General features: G+C 43.9%; 1 protein-coding gene across 2 annotated transcripts in view; it reads left to right on the top strand.

Moving 5' to 3' along the window:
* tbx4 (T-box transcription factor 4) overlaps positions 1-16,883 on the top strand; it is a 32,104-nt gene extending 15,221 nt beyond the window's left edge. For both annotated transcript variants that reach the window (XM_046315678.1, XM_046315679.1), the window contains exons 4-9: positions 2,596-2,715; positions 8,065-8,212; positions 12,967-13,119; positions 13,336-13,424; positions 14,179-14,417; positions 14,652-16,883. In XM_046315678.1, the coding sequence (XP_046171634.1) occupies positions 2,596-2,715; positions 8,065-8,212; positions 12,967-13,119; positions 13,336-13,424; positions 14,179-14,417; positions 14,652-15,331 (1,429 nt within the window). In that variant the 3' untranslated portion in view covers positions 15,332-16,883. The remainder of the gene's footprint in view (positions 1-2,595; positions 2,716-8,064; positions 8,213-12,966; positions 13,120-13,335; positions 13,425-14,178; positions 14,418-14,651) is intronic.
* The last annotated feature ends 7,239 nt before the right edge of the window (positions 16,884-24,122 follow it).

Genomic DNA, 24,122 nt, shown 5'->3' with positions numbered 1-24,122 from the left:
CTAAAAATGGTGATGAGGGGGGGGGGCAAATAGTCCGGGTATTTGATTAGCTGTTCAGGAGTCTAATGGCTTGGGGGTAGAAGCATTTTGGACCTAGACTTGGTGCATACCGCTTGCCATGCGGTAGCAGAGAGAACAGTCTATGACTAGGGTGGCTGGAGTCTGACAATTTTTAGGGCCTTCCTGCCTTTTGTCGTATTCCTTCCTGCCTTTTGTCGTATTTGAGTTAGATTTTTGGTTGAGGTGGACATGTGAATCCAACATATCAATGATTAATTTGTAGAGAAACTGGAATTAAAGCCAGACTAAATCAGTGGCACAGATGGACCTATCCAAGCAGAAGATACATCTCCTTTAAATGTTGATATTTGGTTGCGTTGACAACCAAAGACTATTCAATATCCAGTTTGTCTACAAATTAATCATTTATATGTTGGAGTCACTTCTAATCATTAATATGTTGGATTCACATCTCCATCTCAACCAAAAATAAAAGTTATAGAATAGGACTAAATCTAGTCTAATCAAACTTTACAATGCACTTTAAAAAAATATGATTTGATTTAGTCCAATTCTTTAACTTTTATTTTTGGTTGAGATGGAGATGTAAATCCAACATATTAATGATTCAATTGAAGATGATTTGAAATCAACTAAAGCTTGAAACTCTAAGCGTACATGTATTGGATATTTAAGCAATAAGGCCCAAGGGGGTGTGGTATATGGCCAATATATCAAGGCTAAGGGCTGTTCTTGAGCAATGCAGAGTGCCTGGACACAGCCCTTAGCCGTGGTATATTGACCATATACCAAAAACTCCAGAGGTGCCTCATTGCTATAATAAACTGGTTGCCAACTTAAGTAGAACAGTAAAAATAAATGTTTCGTCATACCCATGGTATACGGTCTGATATACCACACCTTTCAGTCAATCAGCATTCAGGGCTCGAACCACCCAGTTTATACTTTTAGTTGAACCCTGGGTTGAATTTGAACAAAAGCTGCTCTGCGCCATCGTCTTGGAACGCCTTACAAAATACTTTTAAACTGGAAGAACGTGCCCCGATTGGTATTTTTAAATCACTGATGAATGATCTTGAGACTGATTCCCTGACCTGTCAATGTTTTTAATTTGCTGTTTTTATTTTTGTTATATTCTTGTTCTTGTGAATTCTATGGTTTTTACTAGATTACTTGTAGTTTTTCATGTTGTTTGTCTGTAATTTATGTAATGACTTGGTGCTGCCCATCTTGGCCAGGACACTCTTGAAAAAGAGATTTTAAATCTCAATGAGCCCTTCCTGGTTAAATAAAGGTAAAAAATAAAAAATAAAAATAATAATAATTTTAAAAATAAAGAAAATAATTTTAAAAAAGCTGTTGATGTCTTTGCAAATGCTATATAGGCCTAAATAGTGTAATTGATGATATACAGTATGACTTATAAAGTATGGTTACATTTAATTTGCTCTGTTAAAGCTATCCCTTGGAATGACTTCGGTAGCAACAGTGAATAGATTTAGTTATTTAGAGATTGTTCAGTATTCATTCTCATGATAGCACATTGGTAGTAGCCAGTGACACATATAAAAGCTAAACAGGGCTCGGATTGGTCAAAACCCTGGATGGGAGACGAAATGAATAGCAGTAGATAGATTAACTCTCCAGTAGGAGGTACTACCCAGCCTATAGTCTTCTTTCTGATAGTGGATATAATGTTTCAAACTTACAAATTCAACATATTTGATACAAGGTTTGTCTATGTTGAACACTGGTTACAATGATGACAATATTGTGGTTGAATTTCCACCCTCAAAACATGCTTTTACATTGATTACATTTTTCAAATCCAATGTATTTTCCATGTAGCTTCCACACCACAATACGTTGACAAATAAAGTTGATTATACCAGTTTGTGGTTACATACCTCCTTCAACTCTGTGATCTACTGTGACCTCTCTAGCTCCTTACCCGTCCCAATCAGTCTCTAAGCCTGGCTTGAGCCGCTTTCTGAGTGCTAATCGTCCGCTCATCTGCCGCGGGGAGAACACTTTCCGTGCTGATGCTACACTCAGGGCTGACTTAAACCCTCCTGCAAAGCCGGAGAAGAGCCTCTTATGCATGTTTACCCTTTGCACTCAGCCCCATGGAGAGACACCTTGGGGCTAAAGCTGATTTTCATTAGCTCATCTGAAGAGGGAAATCTTTTCCAGTGTAAGGTAGCTAGGTGAGGGAAGATACTTGTGCTCAAAAAGCTTGGGTGACATCATTGCCCAAAGCGTCTTATCACCTTGATTCCCGTTCAACATCCCTCAAAGCTCCAAGGTGTGAGGACAGCACGAAGACATAAGGCATTAAATGAACCTCCGTATTTACGGGTCTTACGATACTAAAGGTGCTTAGAAGCTAATGGCAGGTCTTTCCAAATTGGATCAGGATGAGGTGACTTTGTCACCAATAACTAATTGCTGACCCAATTCGTGTTTGAGTGAGTTGGGGAGCGAGCATTAGGTCTAGTGGGTATTATGGTGGGTGGAATCATCATTAGGAAATGTATAATTTAATGCAAGACCCTTCTCTTGTGTCCTTCACAGGAGGATGTTCCCCAGCTACAAGGTTAAAGTGACGGGCATGAACCCGAAAACTAAGTACATCCTCCTCACAGACATTGTCCCCGCTGACGACCATCGCTACAAGTTCTGTGACAACAAGTGGTGAGTTTAGTCAGAGACACATTTTAAAAAATGTGATCCTTTATTTAACCTGGAAGACCCTTAAGGAATCTACTTTATGAGGGAAACCTGGTCACCAAGACAACAGCTATACAGTTTACATACACCTTCGCCAAATACATTTAAACTCAGTTTTTCACAATTCCTGACATTTGATCCTAGTAAAAATTAGGTAATTTGGGATCACCACTTTATTTTAAGAATGTGAAATGTCAGAATAACAGTAGATAATGATTTATTTCAGGTTTTATTTCTTTCATCACATTCCCAGTGTGTCAGAAGTTACCATACACTCAATTAGTATTTTGTAGCATTGCCTTTAATCTGTTTAACTTGGGTCAAATGTTTCGGGTAGCCTTCCACAAGCTTCCCACAATAAGTTGGGTGAATTTTGTCCCATTCCTCCTGACAGAGCTGGTGTAACTGAGTCAGGTTTATAGGCCTCCTTGCTCGCACATGCTTTTTCAGTTCTGCCTACATATTTTCTATAGGATTGAGGTCAGGGCTTTGTGATGGCCACTCCAATACCTTGACTTTGTTGTCCTTAAGCCATTTTGCCACAACTTTGGAAGTATGCTTGGGGTCATTGTCCATTTGGAAGCTTTAACCTCCTGACTGATGTTTTGAGATGTTGCTTCAATATATCCACATAATTTCCCTTCCTCATGACCCCATCTATTTTGTGAAGTTCACCTGTCCCTCCTGCAGCAAATCTCCCCCCACATTTTGCTGCCACCCCCGTGCTTCACATTTGGGATTGTGTACTTCGGCTTGCAAGCCTCCCCCTTTTCCTCCACACATAATGATGGTCATTATGGCCAAACAGTTCTATTTATGTTTCATCAGACCAGAAGACATTTCTCCAAAAAGTACAATCGTTGTCCCCATGTGCAGTGGCTAACTGTAGTCTAGCTTTTTTATGGAGGTTTTGGAGAGGTGGCTTCTTCCTTGCTGAGCTGCCTTTCAGGTTCGGTCGATGTAGGACTTGTTTTACTGTGGATATAGATACTTTTGTGCCTGTTTCCTCCAGTATCTTCAGAAGGTCCTTTGCTGTTGTTCTGAGATTGATTTGCACTTTTCGCACAAAAAAGTACATTTCATCTCTAGGAGACAGAACACGTCTCCTTCCTGAGTGGTATGGCGGCTGCGTGGTCCCATGCTGTTTATACTTGCGTAATATTGTTTGTACAGATGAACGTGGTACCTTTAGGCATTTGGAAATTGCTCCCAAGGATGATCCAGACTTGTGGAGGTCTGCAATATTTTTTCTGAGGTCTTGGCTGATTTCTTATGGTTTTCCCATGATGTCAAGCAAAGAGGCACTGAGTTTGAAGGTAGGCCTTGAAATACATTTACAGGTCCACCTCCAATTGATTCAAATTGTGTCAATTAGCCTATCAGAAGCTTCTAAAGCCATGACGTAATTTTCTAAAAGGCACATTCAACTTAGTGTATGTAAACTTCTGACCCACTGGAATTGTGATACAGTGAATTATAAGTGAAATAATCTGCCTGTAAACAATTGTTGGAAAAATGACGTGTGTCATTAGATGTCCTAACTGACTTGCCAAAACTATTATTTTAATGACTCCAACCTCAGTGTATGTAAACTTCTGACTTCAACTGTACATATTAAAAACAGACAATACAGCAATACATACAATACACCAGAATAGAACATATACATAGACAATTGTAAAATCCTGCCAAAAACCTTGTCAGAGTGGTTCTTCCAGTTTGCAGTATTGCTCAAGTTCTTCTCTAAGCTCAGGGCTTAGATTAGTAACATCCTTAATGGTTGTTATGAGAAATCCACCTACTCATCTCTGTCTCAGATGCTGCTTGGCTTTAGACCTCAGGAGTCAGGGATGTTTTGAAATGGAAAGGGGGGTCAAAAGAAATGGGGAGGTTAGGGAGGGAGCGGTGAGCTTAAGGAAGGTGAAAGTAGCTATTATCTTCTCAACCCCACAGCTTCACCCCCACCACTCAGCAGAGGCCTTCCTCTCACCATCGGAAAATAATCACCAACGCTGTAGAGTAGACATTAACGGTGGGTGCAAATGAGAGAGACATATAACACTCTCAGACAGTTTTATATGCTTCAGGTGATGCTGCCTCCCACATACAGTATACACACAGACATACAGTATACACACAGTACACACATGCGCACACACACGCACACACACACACACACACACACACACACACACACATGCACACACACACACACACACACACACACACACACACACACACACACACACACACACACACACACACACACACACACACACACACACACACACACACACACACACCCCAGGCAGAGGGCCCTCTTGAACAAACACTTTACATGCTGTGACATCATTATGCAAACCAAATTAATGGAAGGGTAGAAATTACCACGTTTTCTGCATTATATTCTCTATTTACACGCCCCCGCCCTTACAAATGTCATGTTGGATAATGTAACGTTGTTTCATGTGTAACCATACAGCACCAAAAAGCGTTGTAACCATAGTGGATCCCTTTTTTTGTGCTATATAGAACCCTTTTTTGAAGGTCCGATAATACATGCTAATACAGTTCTAAATTGAAGCTTTATGTTGCCATAAAGAACCCTTTCCTATAAAGCACTATAAAAGGTTCTATATAGCAGAATCCTTTTTGGTGTTATGATTACAACCCTTGATGGTTCTTTATAGAACCTATATGGAGAAAGTTTTTTTTATATAACCATAATCAATCTCAAAAGTTCTCCAAATAACCTTTTGAAGAACCATACAGGGTTATTTTTTTCTAGTTAGCCATATTAGTGTTAAAATTCCATAGGTTTTATTGTTGTGTTCATTGACAAGCTTAATCAGGTGTGCTAGCTCTGGAATGGCCTTGTGTCAATTGAGAACTGGGTCCTTAAGGGTCCTTAAGGAGAGAATTGAGAACCACTTACTGAAGCAACAGTTCTCAATTGACACAAGGCCATACATGAGTCTTTCACAAAACACGGTCATTGGCCATAGTCATTTTCAATATGGCATAGCAAAAAAAGATGAGATAAACTGTAATGACACTCGGTTTTACAAAAAGAGCAGTGCTCAAACCACACCCCCAAAATTTCTAATGATCCGCCACCCCTACATTTTAATTAGCACTAAAAGAGGAAAGAACCATTTTTTGACTCTGCTAATTACAAAAAAATTTAACGGCTCAAAGGGTTATTTGGGTCAGTATGGTTCCACATAGAACCATCACCCTTCACAAAGAACCCTTGAGGAACCCTTATTTTTGTGTGTGTGTATTGGTTAACAACATTTTCTTTGTGTTCAAGACCAACATGTGTGATGTCCATCTCCAACTCATCTGTTCATTCGTTCATTTGTATACATTCATTGATGGAATGGAGAGATGGAGTATGAGTCCAGGCACTTGCTGCCTTCAGCAAGCAGCCTAAATTGAGTCTGTTGTGGTTGAATAATGAGGAAAACCGACAGGTTTCTGTCAATTTAATCACTGCTCTTGTGAAAAGGAGTGCCTGGCTGCAGAGAAAATCACCACTTCTCAGAACGAGAGAGAGAGGACTCAAAAAGAGTATGATGATCATCGAAATCTCTAGTACTGTAATATTTTTTTGTGACAAGTCTGTCCACAGACAGCTTTGTTGTTATTGAGGTCATGTTATAATATTATGTCAAACCATGCATGCTCCTTGAGCACAGCAAGAGCAGTGCCTCATGTCTCAGTCGCTGCTCTAATTAAACTGTAGCTGCGGATTGTCATTAGCAAGCTGCCTGCTGGGCTGTACCCGCTGTCCTTGTGACCCTATACCTTGGGTGATGCCGGTTTTGACTAGATGGGATACAGCTTATGTCACATTGACCAGAACAAGGCCTCCTGAGTGGCGCAGTGGTCTAAGGCTAGCTGTGCCACCAGAGATTATGGGTTCAAGTCCAGGCTCTGTCGACGCCAGCCACGACCAGGAGTCCGATGGGGAGGCACACAATGGGCCCAGTGTCGTCCTGGTTAGGCGAGGGTTTGGCCGGCAGGGATGTCCTTGTCCCACCGTGCACTAGGGATTCCTGTGGCAGGCCAAGAGCAGTGCATGCTGACTCGGTCGCCAGGTATACAGTGTTTCCTCCGAGACATTGGTGCGGCTGGATTCCAGGTTGAGCAGTGCAGCTTGGCGGGGTCGTGTTTTGGAAGATGCATGGCTCTCGACCTTTGCCAATCCTGAGTCCTTACAGGAGTTGCAGTGATGAGACAAGACTGTAACTACAAATTGGATACCACGAAAAAGGGGGAAAGAATTGACTTTTCGTAACATTGAGTCTGTTGTGATTGAATAAGGAGGAAAACTTTCTGTCAATTTAATTATTGCTCTTGTGAAAAGGAGCGCCTGGCTGCAACTTACGCAGCAGGTTAGGATAATTAACGTAGCAGGTTAGGAGAATTAGGTTACGGTTAGGGTTAGCTAAAATGCTAAACCAAATCTACTTTTGAAGTCAATTTGACATAATCTGTATTCCTCTAGCCATAAGTAGTGATGCCACAACAGCCTGCCCTTTGCCACTGCCCACCGGAGCGGCATCAATCATTAGCACTGCCGGCCGTGCAAATGACAAAACAACCATATCCAGGGTAGGGTGTACTGACACAAGAAAACCCTAATCGCAGGGCCCATAGTCAGAAGTAGTGCACTATGTAGGGAATAGGGTACCATTTGAGACTTAGACAAAGCCTCCATAAAATGCACCACCATGCTTTGCTTTCTCCAGCAGCCATTTTTTTTAACGGCCATTTGTTCCAGATCTTTGTGGGATGGCCTGGGAGGGCATGGAATCCCAGCGTTTGCCAGTGTGGTGTTCTGGATTCTCTCAGCGACACCTTGGAGGAGCGTAATTAGCATTGATGTTACGGTTGAAACAACCACCAGCACCTCCAGTCTGAGAGAATGGTTCCTATAGCCCATGGAGTGAGGGCTGAAACGGCTGTAATTTTTTATGATTACTGACTGTAGCTACATGTGTTTAGTATAAAAAGGGATCCTTAAGTCTCAGTGGCCTATCAGTGAGCCTGAATGGATTCGTGTGGCTGCTGGAAGATTTGGCCATGCTGTGACAATATGGTTTGGTAGATCACAGGGCTACTAGGTTGTATATGGTTGCAGGATTACCGCAATGGCTGAGTCATCTTGGCAGAGTAATGACCATTGGTTGCTGCTAGCCAAGGGGTCTTTATGAGGATGATGATGTTGCACATTAATTTGTCTCTTCATCTCCCTTTCACCTTCCCACTCTCGTTCTTCTCTCTTCTCCTCCTTTTTCTACTCAGGATGGTGGCAGGCAAGGCGGAGCCGGCCATGCCAGGGAGGCTCTATGTCCACCCAGACTCCCCAGCTACAGGAGCCCACTGGATGAGGCAGCTGGTGTCCTTTCAGAAGCTAAAACTCACCAACAACCACCTGGACCCCTTCGGGCATGTGAGTGACCCTCCGTTTACCTACCTACAGCATCCCAGCACACAGGCTAACATTCACTCAAATCAGTGGCTGTCGGTGCATTTAAGATGAGGGAGGATTATATATATATATATTTTAATAAGCACAACCTTATTTCTATTATAGCATATTGGATGACTGTCATTCATATTCCATTCACCCAGTTCAATGTAACAGTGATGGGTTTAGGCTACTACATGATACTCAAAATTTCCCTGTACCCTTCATGACGTAGGTGCACAGGTTGAGAGAAATTTTAGTAATCAAGGTGACAGACAGTGACACATTCACACTGCCTTGCCTGCATCTAGCTGATCTAGGGTGTAATCATTAGTCCAACAGTTGCAAATGAGAGTTTCTGTTGGACAAATATCACTGTTTTGTTCCTTTTGCTTCCACTGAAGAAACCTTTTTAAACAGAATCGGTGCAATGAATAGACCCCTGGTAACACGCTAGCAGTTCACTTTCATAGCACACATGTGAGCACACGTGATACACCTTTTCCCTTCACTTGTGGACTTCAGTGCACAGCACATCAGCTGTCTGACACCAGATGAAAAAACCTTCATATCATGACCGCCAAACCACTACACACAGCCAACATCATTGCCACATCATAGTTAACTAGAACTACAAGAACTAATGCTTTAGTAAACCCAGTGTACAGTAAGAAAGTAGTTTAACAGTTACACCGGCGGACCCCGGTGGCAATAAATTAATAAAACCAAAATCTTACCTTGACTTGGAAGAGTTCCAGTGTTGGATAGCCATAGCCAGCTAGCTGACATAGCATCCCTCTCTGTTTGAGTAGGCTAAACTAGCTAGCTGCATTTGCTAACTAAGTGAAATTAAATTTAAAAAATACAACCAAATATAGCTCTCTCTCTCTCTCTCTCTCTCTCTCTCTCTTCTCCTTAATTTTGGAAGAAATTAATTTGTTCAAAACTGTATAACTATCGTCTTTCTCTTTGAGGAAATTACTCGCCACATTTTATGCACTGCACTGCAATGCTAGCTAGCTGTAGCGTATGAATCAGTAATAGATTAATTCTCTGATCCTTTGATTGGGTGGACAACATGTCAATTCATGCTGCAAGAGCTCTGATAGGTTGGGGGACGTCGTCCGGAAGTTGTCATAATTACTGTGTAAGGAGGTGAGAACCACGAGCCTCTTAAGTTTTGTATTGAAGTCAATGTACCCAGAGGAGGACAGAAGCTAGCTAGCTAGCTTAACTTAGTGTCTGTAAACAATTGTTGGAAAAAATTACCTGTGTCATGCACAATGTAGATGTCCTAACCGACTTGCCAAAACTATAGTTGGTTAACAAGAAATTTGTGGAATGGTTGAAAAAATTGTTTAAATGACTCCAACCTAAGTGTATGTAAACTTCCGACTTCAACTGTAACAGTACACAACTAAACTATGGGTATATGCTGGACAATTGCCCAACAACAACAGGTACTTTGGCCATGTGACCTCACACTTGGCCCTTAAAGCCACTTAGTTCTTTGTCATAGAGCGAAGTGCTCTGCTTGTCACATCACTTGGCCCTGCTGATGCAACTGATCAACAGCTTGACTGCTCTGAATAATGTCAACAATGTCTATAATCTTTAAGCTCAATTAACTGTAAAGGAATAGAGAGAGAGAGTGAGAGCGAGGGGGATGGTTAGCTACTGAGGCCTCACAATGTAGGTCACATCCCAGGAAGGCACTGGGTCATTTCACACAATATAGCTTCTCACTTCTCTTGGCCATGTAAAACAAGAGTGGTGACTGGATACGGCTCATTTAGTAAAAACTACACAGTGGATGAGACTTCAACAGACCGGCGTTAAAACAACAGCAGGATAGAGGGTTTTTTAACAAGAGACTGAGTCATGAAGCTGTCTTTATGGAAAGCGAGGGAGAGTGAAAGAGGGAGAGAGGAGAGAGGGGGAAGGAGTCGAGAAAAGATGGCCGGAGTGGAAAAGGAACAGAGGGTGAAAGTGGGAGTGAAGTGGAGGGAGTGACAGAGAGAGAAGAGAGGGAAAGAGAGAGAAAGCATACGAGAGAAAGTGAGTGTCTTGCTGTGACGGCAGCAGCAGTGCTGCCCAGAGGAACTCTGAGCAGGCTTGTCCAAAGCCATCCCGTCAGAAGGAGAACTCATTAGGTTCATAACCTCTGGGATCAGCGGCGGGGCCCGCTGTCAGGTTGAGTCCGCCGCCTGGATAGTGATAAGGGCGAGTAATGAGGACAGAGAGAGAGAGGGGCCAGGTCTAGCTAAGCCCTGCTGATGGCCATAGAACAGCCCACGCCAGCAGGGGAGCCAGAGAGCCTCTCCTCCCTGCCTGCATAGCACTGGATCCACCACCCATCTGACCCACTAAACCAGGGGTGTCAAGCATACGGTCCATGGGGGGTTAAATCCAGCTCGCTAATAATCACTGAAATGAAAGTTAGACAGTCAGGGAGCATTGAAAATATTTTCATTGCAGCCCTCCGGACCTCATTGAAGACTGAGTACATTCTCAGGTGAAAAATTTGTTTGACACCACTGCTCTTAACTGACCCACAGCCAAAATAAAACAGCCTATGAATGAAGTGAGCTAATGACAGTCAATGACAGACTCTGTTGTTTGTGCATTTGAGAGTGTGTCTTTTCAAGTGTGTTTATATATGTGAGAGTATGCGGTCTGCATGACTGTGTGTGCAAGTATGTGGGTCAGCATGGCTGCTAGTCCAGTCCAGATCAGGATGGCCATCAGCTTGATTCAACCCAGGGGTCTCATATCTATGACAGACCTTCCCCTTTGACCATCCCCCACAAACTCTGCCCTGCCCTTCCATTCCCTTTGCTGCTGACCTGCTCAGCATCAGCAGTAAAAACACTATCACTGATCTGGGATCTGGGCTCCCACTGACCCATGCTACTGTTGACCAAGAGATGGTCCAAGGAATCACTCCTGAAATGCTGTCACTGAGTGTCTTGGTGTAAAAACCAGTTAGCAGATTGTCTGGGGCTGGCATTTTCACCCACAAGATAAAAGAGAGAATGCATGATTTGGTTCTGGATTGATCCAAGGAAGGCTTGTCCTGCTCAATGCAACCAGACAGCACAGAGAGAGTCAGACTCCTTCCTGCACTCCATCCAGACAGACACTGGCCAGACTAGCAGACTAGACAAAGGTCATCACCAGAGAGTCTCCAGTCAACCAACCAGTAGCTTATCTCTATCCGTTTTCTGCCTCAGGTCTCTAGGCAGCCAATGAACCAATTGTTTATCTCTGTCTGAACCTTGCCTCAGCAAAAGGGTGCAAAGGCATGTAAGCATTGGGCTGTTCAGGGTGCAACTATAACCCCGGCTGCCTGTGCCCTAATAGCACAGGAGGCTGCTGAGGGGAGGACGGCTCATAGTAATGGCTGGAATGGAGTGAATGGAATGGTATCAAACACATGGAAACCATGTTTTTGATGTTGTTTTTTATTTCACCTTTATTTAACCAGGTAGGCCAGTTGAGAAGAAGTTCTCATTTACAACTTAGACCTGGCCAAGATAAAGCAAAGCAGTGCGACAAAAACAACAACAAAGAGTTACATATAAACAAACGTACAGTCAATAACACAATAGAAAAATGTACAGTGTGCAAATGTAGAAGATTAGGGAGGTAAGGAAATAAATAGGCCATAGAGGCGAAATAATTCCAAATTAGCATTAACATTGGAGTGATAGACGTGCAGATTATGATGTGCAAGGAAATACTGGGGTGCAAAAGAGCAAAAAGATAAATAACAATACGGGGATGAGGTAGTTGGGTGTGCTTTTTACAGATTGGCTGTGATCGGTAAACTGCTCTGACAGCTGATGCTTAAAGTTAGAGAAGGAGATATAAGTCTATAGCTTAAGTGATTTGTAGCGATGTGTTCGATACCATTCAATTTATACTGTTCCATCCATTACTATGAGCCCATCCTCCCCAATTATGGTGAACCGGCCCGCCTGTGCTTGATAGTCTTAACCCCTCTCTGTGGTAGCCTCCTGGAGGGGCTCGCCTGTTAAGACAATGCCCTTGTACTACTGGGCCGTGAGTCTAGAATGTAGGAGAGGAGGGGAGGTGGGAGTGGGGGAGAGCTTGATGCTCATCGGCCCTGACAGAGCTGCACTGGAGATAACCCTTGCTCCAACCCTGCTGACACTCTAGTGAGCACGTGGCTACTGGGCAACTCTGAGCAGACTGGTGAAATGTGCAGACCTAGCCTCCCCCAACCCAAACATTGAGCACGCTCCACACATGCTGATTGATGCACTATACAGTTGCAACTCAAGTGTGACAAAGGGGTGCCCACTTTTCAGTATCAAAACATTGAACTACAGTATATTGACAAATTTCCACATTGTATGGACAAAGTTGGGGATTGTATGCCCACTAATGCTGACTCCAATAGTATTAAAATAGGCCTACCTGCTAAAAAGGCTAGCCATGGAAAACCTGAGCATCTTAAGCACCCCATTCACACTATGAGTCCATTCAAGTCAATACAATTACATCACTTGGAATTTAACATCTAGGCCAGGAACAACCATTAATTTAAAGGAGGAACAACTAGCCTTAAAAAAGAAATAAAAACATCTGAAACAGTCTTAAACCTGTGGTGGTGTCTGGTCATTCACCGATGCCACTAAGAGGACTGTGTGCTGTGATCAACTCAGCTGTCGTTCGTCTGACCCTGTACTTTCCATCTTTCCCCCTGATAGATCATCCTGAACTCGATGCACAAGTACCAGCCTCGGCTCCACATCGTCAAGGCCGACGAGAACAACGCCTTTGGCTCTAAGAACACAGCCTACTGCACTCACGTGTTTCACGAGACAGCCTTCATCTCTGTCACCTCCTACCAGAACCATAAGGTACAGTATGTGTGCCACCTGCTATCTGATGTTCAACGTCTGCTGCCCACACAGTCTGACACGTTTCTAATGTCAGTAATACGAGAGCATGTCTTCAAAACACTATCTGCAGGAGAAAGGTTCCAAATTATAGAAAGACTATTTTTGACGGAACCTAGCTGCACATTTCATGATGAGTCTCAAGTGCAGTGACAAGATATGTTGCTGTCTTCTCAGATAACTCAGCTGAAGATCGAGAACAACCCGTTTGCCAAGGGTTTCCGTGGCAGCGACGAAGGGGACCTGCGTGTCTCCAGACTCCAGGGGTATGTTCTGTATGTTTATGGGAATGTCCAACTCAATAAAAAGTATATGGAATACTTACTTTATCATAGAAACAATTGTTCTTTTGGGACAGTACATCATTCCTTGGAACCATTTGTTCCTTTTGGAACTTGTTCCATTTATTCCTTTATCTGTGCTTGCTTCCTTTAATACAGCACTCTCTGCTAAGTAGAATCTGTAACGCAAGTATTGGGAAGTGGTGAACTACATTTAGTTCAACTATTGATTTAATTACATTTTGCAGTAGCTTGGTCGTAGTTGAACTAAATTCAAATCTTGGTAGTGTTTTACCATGTAGTGGTGAAGCTAACTACTGGAACTACAGACAAGCTTTTTTAACAAAAATAAAATATCGGTGAAGTAGGCAAGATTTTTTAATTTAATTTTTAATTTTTAATTTTAATTTTTTACATCAGACCTGCCTAATTCTCACTTTTTGTGTTTAATAGGCTAAATTACACATTCTGTTACCAGCTGGCTCCAGAGTGAACTGCTCTTGCAATTTGTAGTCTGACATTTTAGATTTAGAAGTAGTTTGGATGTAATTAACCACTTTTTCTAAGTAAATTTAGTTAAGTAAGCTATATTTTTCTTAAGGGTAGCTTTTATGTAGGTTAACTACTTCCAGTATGAATTAACTGGTAGCTAGATAAACTATATTTTCAGAGTAGCTTCCCCAACACTAACACTAACGCTAATCCTTCTGTTCTTGTGTTCCCTTCTTCCTCTCCGTAGAAAAGACTACCCAGTGATTTCTAAGAACTTGGTTCGCCAGAGGCTCCTCTCCTCACATGGTCACCGGACGGGGAAGCTGGGAGCCGGGGTGCACCTGTCGGGGCACCCCCAGGTACTCTCCCACTACCAGTACGAGGGTGGGGTGCCCCTGGGGAACTCAGACCACCAGGAACACATCTCCAATTCCTTCCCTCCCAGCCGAGAGCCCAGCCTGCTCTACCACTGCTTCAAACACAGAGGTGGGTTAGCTACAGGCCTACCTGAACATCTCCACACCTGTCAATCACAGAAAATGGGCAGTCCTCATTAGTCTTTCAGAAAACTTTGTTGTTTTGCAACACATCTTTTGGTGCTACACATCAATATCACACAATATAAATGGCTTGGTACACAGTTCCAAACAGTATAAAGAAGCATCATAGGTCACGAGGTTGATACTCAGTGATGATGATTTAATCTTAATTTCTTTACAGATAACACCAGGCACTTGGAACTGGGTTGTAAACGGCCATATCTGGACACAGCACTTCCAGCAGTCTCAGAGGAACACTACTTCTGCTCTCCTCCCACCTACGAGCCTCCACTGCTGTCCCACCCCTATTGCGGTGAGGCCATAAGCTCCAGGGAGGCCTGTATGTATGGAGGGATGGAGGGAGAGAACGGGCACGGGGCTGGGGGTGCTGACGACCTGGCTACCCCCTCTCTGAACTGCAACATGTGGGCGCCGGTGCAGCCTTACCCGCGGTACAGCGTGCAGACAGTGGAGGCTGTCCCCTACCAGCCCTTCACTGCTCACTTCACCAGTACTGCCACCGCCACCTCCGTGGTGCCCCACCACACCCCCACCGGACCCCCTTGCCCACAGTCCGACATAGGAATTTACAGTCCAGCCACAGCACAGCGAGGCCTGGCCACCATCCCCTCGTCGTCCTCCATCTCGTCTTCCTCTCCACCGGTTCCTGGTTCCAGGGGTAGCAGGCCGGTGGTCCATCCTCCTCTGTACCACAGGAAGCCTGGGCCTGGGTCTCCTCTCCGGCCTCACAGGGAGTTCTCAGCCTTCCCAACACAGAGCACCCCCCCATCCATCCGGGACCCGTCCTACCAGTACCAGATGGGGCAGAGCAGTGTAGGGGCCCACTGGAATGATAGCTAGGGCTAGGGAGTGCTGTGTGGCTCCTGAGGCAGCGGCGATGTCCACCCATCCGGTCAGTTCAGAATCAGCCAGCCAGCCAACTTTGAACTGCCTGTGAGGCATCTGACATTAGATTATGTTGAAATACAGCCATGATGACCATGATGAAGCCATAGTAGTTTAGCATGTGGAGAAGCAGATCAGAGTGACCAAACTCCAATAGAAGCCTACATCTGCCTAAAAGATCTGCGCCTTCAGATCCATGTTGTCCTGACTGGAGGAGCATTGTGCCTGTGATGATGATAATGAGTATTCCAGAGGAAGAACCCCTCTATAGAATTATGCAAAAGCTTGCCATATAATGGCTTTAAAAAATCATCTAAAACGTTCAATGTCAAACTGCCAAAAGGAGATGTGTTCAGCAAAGTGAAAAATATCCATTATGCCTTTGAAGTAGTGTGTTTATGGTAAAGATGAACAAGTACCAGTAATGAATTGATTAAGGTTTCTAAGAAAAACATTTAAATGCAAAACTTGATCATATTATTATCAGCAAACGAGGGAGTGGGACATGGATGTGTATGTGTAAAGAGATTGAAGTAACAGGCCAAGTGTTGTGTTGAAACTTTTAGTAAAACCTTCATTTAATTTTGCCATCTCTGCTTGTATTGATATACTTTGCCAGTTAGAAATCTGTTGAACTTGTAAAAATGGGCTGCAGGTAAACTACACAACAAGCCCACCCATGCAGTCCATTTGAGCAGAGCTTAAGTGTGTGTAGTTCTAGATCTCATCTTCAACCATACTCCTCTGCTAGCCATATTGTAAGCTAGCGTGACACTACTAAGCATGAAGCCAAACGGCCCTTAGTTAGCGGTAACCCAAGTCTTTGAACCACAATAGGGCAGTAATCGCTTAGCACTTTGGCTCCAAACCTGCGGTCCGTTCCGAAGCAGCCTTCCCGCCTGTTGAAGTGAGACTTCAGAGAAGGTCCCTGGCCAACCAGATGGGAGCTTAAGGAATCATTGTTAAGCCAACACTAGTGCAGAACACAGAGCTCCGCACAAATCCCAGCCCCAAATGACTGCGTTGGAAAAATCCTTACAAGACTGCAAATGTAAAACAGCCCGAGTGGGGCGGGTGAGGAGCCACATTGTGAAGTCAAGCTGAGCTGAACTGAAGCAGGGACGACTGGGTAACATTCAGCCCGGCCTGTCTGACCTTGATAAGTAGGGATGGGTAATAATAGAACAATAGGGTGGGTCTATTACCTAGCAGACCCACATTATCTCTTCAGTATTACATTTTTTTCTCTCGATATAACTTCTTTGAATATTTTTTTCTCCCAAACATGATGAAATAAATATTTGAATGCCTCCCATTATTGCTTAGCGTTATGTAAAACAAATAAACAGTCAACAGTACCTTTGCGGATGTATTGCACTGGTAATAATGATGGTAATGGTTATTAACTTGGCTATCTTGGATTCAGTCTGAATTTAACTTCAGTCTATCCTCCACTAGCACTTACTTGTCATTGGGGATCTAAGACACATAGGCTCACATCAATCATTACGGGCGGCAGGTAGCCTAACAGGTTAGAGCGTTGGGCCCACAGAAATATAAATTATATTTCTATTGTTGGGCCAGTCACCAAAAGGTCGCTAGTTCGAATCCTCTAGCCCGACAAGTTGAAACGTCTAGCGATGTGCCCTTGAGCAAGGCACTTAACCCTAATTGCTCCAGGGTCGCCGCAGATAATGGAAAATCCTGACCATGACCCCACTCACCGAGGGTGTCTCGGGGAGAGGTGGGATATGCAAAAAAAACCACATTTCCAATTCACAGTTGTACATGTGTAATAGGACAAATAAGCACCCACCAAATTATTATTATTAAAAACCAATCAAGCTATCAATGACATTATTAAACATTAACAACTACACCCACCTAAATGGCATCAAACCATGAACATTGACTGGGTTAGTTAGTTATCTGTCAAGTGAGATCATTTGTGTGTATGTCATATGTCAGTGTGTGTGTGTGTCAGGGCAGCGTGGCTGTACAGTACAGTATGTAAATGAATGGGTGAGGTAAAGGACAACATCCCAGGGCATACATACATACCGGTACTGTCGCCCTCTGCTTTCTCACACACAGCAATCATTAGGGTCCTGAGTTATGGTTCTGCCCTGGCTCTTGTCAGTGCCTCCTCTCTCTCTCTTTCTTTCTTGTTCTCTCTCTCTCTCTCTCTCTCTCTCTCTCTCTTGCCTTCATTCTTTCTCTCACCCTCATTCTCTTTCTCTGTCTCTAGGAGAACTTCCCACTCCAACAAATCAATGTTCAGAGATCTATGGATCTTCAAATAGGATGAAATGTCTACCGTGTCAAACAGTGGGTGAGAGGTGCTTATTTTTTTGTAAACAGAGATCATGTTAGTATCTTGAACATGAATTACATTTGTACTTAAAATGATAGTGGCTATGCATGTATTTTCCCATATGCCCTATAGGCAACTTAGGTTAAGTATACACTTTTACTGGTGTGACAAACATCCCACAATACATACACCACAGATAAAATAAATACAGATCATTTCCTCTCTGAAATGGATGTAGAAATTATTGGATATGGGGCCTTGCAGTGTGTCTACACAAGAGAACCTAACCATTGTGGGTACAAAATCATCATTTTACCATAATAAATATTTACAGTAATATACAGTATAAAATATCTGGCCTAATTGGGCTTCCGCGCAGCGGTCTAAGGCACTTCATCTCAGTGCTAGAGGCGTCACTACAGACCCTGGTTCGTTTCCAGGCTGTATCACAACCGGCTGTGATTGGGAGTCCCATAGGGCGGCGCACAACTGGCCCAGCGTTGTCCAGGTTAGGTTAGGGTTGGGCAGGGGTAGGCTGTCATTGAAAATTTGAATTTGTTCTTAACTGACTTGCCTAGTTATACAACCGTTAAATGAAAATATATAATTAATTAAGAGACATATGTACAACAGAGCATCATACAAATCACATGTATGACAAAAATTAGATACAGGATATAATTAAGCAATAATGCCTGAGGGGGTGTGGTATATGGCCAATATACATTCCACGGCTAAGGGCTGTTCTTATTCACGATGCAACGCAGAGTGCCTGGATACAACCATTAGCTGTGGTATATTGGCCATATTTAACAAACCCCTGAGGTGCCTTATTGCTATTATAAACTGGTTACCAACCTAATTAGAGCAGTAACAATAAATGTTTTGTCATACCCGTGGTGTACAGACTGATATACCAAGGCTGTTAGCCAATCAGCATTCAGGGCTCGAACCACCCAGTTTAAAATTAGTAACAAATCATGTGTATTGTAATATACACAAGTGTGTTCTTCTCACATGTGCAGACCAGGAGGAAATATGGTTAAGATGGCCGTGTATGTGTGGAGGGTATGGTGGCTGTGAAGCTGAGGAGTTAGACTGACCTCCATGTGTCTATGGAGGATGTCCAACTGAACGCAGGTGGTTCTACTGGGAGGGACAATAGGTCAGGAGTATTGAGCAGAATTGGATGATTTTATAATCAGAAAACTAAGTAATTCAAGACTGTCAAGAGTTATTTGACTACAAAATAATTAATTTGATTGTCCTACGATGGCTGAGAGGCCAACGATGGCTAACAGAAACCGTGCTATGGTGTGAGAGGTGAGGACAAAGAAATAAAAGCATCATGTGGTTTGAACAAAAAACTCCTGTAAAACAGGAAACACCCAAAAGCCACTCTTAAGAACCTGCTGGGAAAAAAAGGTTATTTCTCATTCTTAAATTTATGATAACCTTTTTTCGGCTGTAGCTCGAATAGAGCATAAAAAGACAGACGTAGCAGTAGACCTACATTTATACTAACTTTCCACATAAAACAGTCTATCTCTGTTATAAAGAAGCCAAGTTTAAGCCACTTGCAGAGCACAGTGTATCCGCACTCTAAGGGCTGCGGAGGTACGGCAGTGTATCTAAACTCAGCAAAAAAAGAAACGTCCCTTTTTCAGGACCCTGTCTTTCAAAGATAATTCGTAAAAATCTAAATAACTTCACAGATCTTCATTGTAAATGGTTTAAACACGGTTTCCCATGCTTGTTCAATGAACCATAAACAATTAATGGACATGCACCTGTGGAACGGCCTTTAAGACACGAAAAGCTTACAGACAGTAGGTAATTAAGGTCACAGTTATGAAAACTTAGGACACTAAAGAGCCCTTTCTACTGACTCTGAAAAACTCAAAAAGAAAGATGCCCAGGGTCCCTGCTCTTCTGCGTGAACGTGCCTTAGGCATGCTGCAAGGAGGCATGAGGACTGCAGATGAGCCAGGGAAATACATTGCAATGTCTGTACTGTGAGAGGCCTAAGACAGCACTACAGGGAGACAGGATGGGCAGCTGATCGTCCTCTCAGTGGCAGACCCAGACCAAGTGTAACAACACCTGCACAGGATCGGTACATCCGAACATCACACCTGTGGGACAGGTACAGGATGGCAACAACAACTGCCCGAGTTACACCAGAAACGCACAATCCCTCCATCAGTGCTCAGACTGTCCGCAATAGGCTGAGAGAGGCTGGACTGAGGGCATGTAGGCCTGTTGTAAAGCAGGTCCTCACCAGACATCACCGGCAACAACATCGCCTATGGGCACAAACCCACAGTCGCTGGACCAGACAGGACTGGCAAAAAGTGCTCTTCACTGACGAGTCGCGGTTTTGTCTCACCAGGGGTGATGATCGGATTTGCGTTTATCGTCGAAGGAATGAGCATTACACTGAGGCCTGTACTCTGGAGTGGGATCGATTTGGAGGTGGAGGTTCCATCATGGTCTGGGGCGGTGTGTCACAGCATCATCGGACTGCGCTTGTTGTCATTGCAGACAATCTCAACGCTGTGCGTTACTGGGAAGACATCCTCCTCCCTCATGTGGTACCCTACCTGCAAGCTCATCTTGAAATGTCCCCCCAGCATGACAATGCCTCCAGCCATACTGCTCGTTCTGTGTGTGATTTCCTGCAAGACAGGAATGTCAGTGTTCTGCCATGGCCTGCGAAGAGCCCGGATCTCAATCCCATTGAGCACGTCTGGGACCTGTTGGATCGGAGGGTGAGGGCTAGGGACATTCCCCCCAGAAATGTCCGGGAACTTGCAGGTGCCTTGGTGGAAGAGTGGGGTATCATCTCACAGCAAGAACTGGCAAATCTGATGCAGTCCATGAGGAGGAGATGCACTGCAGTACTTAATGCAGCTGGTGGCCACACCAGATACTGACTGTTACTTTTGATTTTGAAACACCCTTTGTTCAGGGACACATTATTCCCATTCTGTTAGTCACATGCCTGTGGAACTTGTTCAGTTTATGTCTCAGTGGTTGAATCTTGTTATGTTCATACAAATATTTACACATGTTAAGTTTTCTGAAAATAAACGCAGTTGACAGTGAGAGGACATGTCTCCGTCCCAAATGGGATCCTATTCCCATTATAGTGCACTACCTTTCAAAAGTAATTTGGGATGCAACCTATCTGTGAGAACCTGACAGGGGGCCTAGGGTTCCATCTGGAACTCATTGGTTCTGAGGTCTGGCTGTGCCGGTGCCTCTTTCCCCTGCCTCTCTACACTCCACGCTGCCCTTTCTTTCCCATGCCGCTGTCGTCCCATAATCCCGTTTGAGAGCTGCCTGGTTGTACGTTCCAAATGGCACCCGATTCCCTATATAGTGCCCTACTTTTGACTAGAGCCATACGGGCCCTGGTCAAAATTAGGGCACTTCATAGGGAATAGGGTGCTATTTTGAACACACACCTGGGCTGGGTGGTACCCACTCTGATGGGCTTAACTGGGCTGCCTTGTAAAAAATCTCTGACTCCTTCTCTCCTTCAGCCCAACCCAGGCACTCTGAAAACACGCTTTAAATAGTGGAGGAGGGATTTAATAACAAGTCCATTACGGACTTTCTGGTGCCCTGTAAATAGTCAATTAGTGGATGATTCTGATTTGATCCACATGCAGAGAGATCCGCTGTGGGGGAGGAGGGAGGAGAGAAGAGGACGGTGGGAGGAGTGTGTGCGCAGCATGGTTTGATGTGTTTCCCTCAAGCCACTGAAGTTGGAGCTGGTGGGGTGAGACAGAGATTTCCCTGCCCTGAGCACCAGGTAGGGTAGGCAGGTAGAAGATGTAGGAGGCCAGTAGAGTGGTGGCGTTGGGGCATCGTCCCACATCCTCCTCTAACTCATCTAGCTATCCATCTTGAGGTCAACCTAATACACCACACAGAGGGAACCCTAGGAACACTGAATTCTTCCTTCTGAGGGGTGTGTATAGGTGTTTTGGGAGTGTATGTATGTATGTGATGTGTGTGTGCTGAAGGGGGGGGGGGGGCTGCGGCGGGTTCAACTCTCCGGTGGTGGGACACTTAACTGTGGCGGTGTCTTTTGATCAAAGGTAGAGCCTACATCTGGTGGGCTCCACTAAACCCCACTGTATGAAACTGCGCTCCCACTTTAATAAGTGGCTTTGGATAAAAGCATCAGTAAAAATGAACAATTATATTGTGAGTGCTCCCTGGATTAGGGCGTTAGGGATGAAATGGGGGGTGTGGATTAAGTGTTGTATCCAGCAGATTAAGTAAGAGTTCCACAAGCTTTGTTGAGATCGCTGAGTCGTCGCTGTGCAACGTGAGTAGAATGATGGTGATGGCAGTGGAACACAGAACAAACAAGCTCTAGAACTTTTAAGAACTAAGATTGAAACCCTCTGCTTTAGCATTACGGCTCAATCTAATTGGCCCTAAAACCAATCAGAGCACAGCACTTATAACGTGGTAGAAGCGGGTTGCCATCCAAATCCATAGTTACCTCAGCTCAGTGAAATATGCACGTTGTTGGAGGGAGCAAACAGAACAGGATCTCATTATGGGCTGTTGTGGTGGAAGGAGGCTCTGAACTGCTTTGATGATGCAGATGCATGGTCTGAAAATGACCTCATCTTTCTCCGCATAGCTCTGATTAAAGCCAGTGTTTATCGAAGTGTGTGTGTTGGAATATGTGTGTGATGTTGCACGAGTATACACTGTGTGGGTGAGACATTCATTTTCAGAGGTTTGCGTGTCCAGCATTCTTCTCCTCCTCCCTCCTCCCTCCTCCAGTTTTATGCCAAGGCTGAGTCTCCTTAGCCAATCAGCACCTCTCTTATTGTCTCCCGACCCTCTCCTCCCTCCTCCTCTATCCCTGCTCCAGCCACGAAAACAGCAATGTCCCTGAGCCTGAGCAGTGGGCACAAGGAACACAACAAACATGCCCAATGACAGTGTCCAAGTCTATAGTTCTCTCTCTCACAAACACACGCACACACTCACATACCACACACACAAAGTAGATGTGGGAATTGCCAGGGACCTCACAATACAATATTATCCCTATACTTAGGTGCAGATATATGTATTGCGATTCTCACAATTCTACATGTATTGCAATCCGATACTGTGAATTAAATGCGATTTGATGTTCCAAACAGATTCCTTACTATATGTCTGCTGCAGAGAGACAAGAGAGAGCATGAGAATGCGTTTCAGACAGTCTGGGTATTAATTGCTGAAAACCTGAAAACCTTTTGGGTCAGGTACAGCCGATTAGCGCTAGCTAACGCTACCTACAGTTGCAAAAAAAGGGTTTACTTGAAATCAGATATTTTGATTTATTTTGTATTTATTTCACCTTTATTTAACCAGGTAGGCTAGTTGAGAACAAGTTCTCCTTTGCAACTGCGACCTGGCCAAGATAAAGCACAGCAGTGTGACACAGACAACACAGAGTTACACATGGAGTAAACAATAAACAAGCCAATAACACAATAAACAAGTCAATGACACAGTAGAAAAAAAGAAAGTCTATATACAGTGTGTGCAAAAGGCAGGAGGAGGTAGGCAATAAATAGGCCATAGTAGCGAATAATTACAATTTAGTAGAGTAACACTGGAGTGATAAATGAGGAGATGATGACGTGCAAGTAGAGATACTGGTGTGCAAAAGAGCAGAAAAGTAAATAAAATAAAAACAGTATTTTTGTTTATATTTTACCTTTATTTTACTAGGCAAGTCAGTTAAGAACAAATTCTTATTTTCAATGACGGCCTAGGAACAGTGGGTTAACTGCCTGTTCAGGGGCAGAAGGACAGATTTGTACCTTGTCAGCTCAGGGATTCGAACTTGCAACCTTTCGGTTACTCGTCCAACGCTCTAACCACTAGGCTACCCTGCCGCCCCAGTATGGGGATGAGGTAGGTAGATTGGGTGGGCTATTTACAGATGGACTATGTACAGCTGCAGCGATCGGTTAGCTGCTCAGATAGTTGATGTTTAAAGTTGGTGAGGGAAATAAAAGTGTCCAACTTCAGCGATTTTTGAAATTCGTTCCAGTCACTGGCAGCAGAGAACTGGAAGGAAAGGCGGCCAAATGAGGTGTTGGCTTTGGGGATGATAAGTGAGACACACCTGCTGGAACGTGTGCTACGGGTGGGTGTTGTTATCGTGACCTGTGAACTGAGATAAGGCGGAACTTTACCAAGAATAGACTTAGGTGACTTTGAGCCAGTGGGTCTGGCGACGGATATGTAGCGAGGGCCAGCCGACTAGAGCATACAGGTCGCAGTGGTGGGTGGTATAATATCAATATCAATATAATATCATCCGAAAATAATATCCCGATATGTAACTGTATCGATTTCCCCCCCGATCACTACACAAAACAATGATACATTCCCAGAAAA

Source organism: Oncorhynchus gorbuscha, linkage group LG19, assembly GCF_021184085.1.
Source record: "Oncorhynchus gorbuscha isolate QuinsamMale2020 ecotype Even-year linkage group LG19, OgorEven_v1.0, whole genome shotgun sequence".
Taxonomy (NCBI): Eukaryota; Metazoa; Chordata; class Actinopteri; order Salmoniformes; family Salmonidae; genus Oncorhynchus; species Oncorhynchus gorbuscha.
The sequence above is the reverse complement of the archived record's forward strand: the minus strand, read 5'-3'. Positions and strand labels throughout refer to the sequence as shown.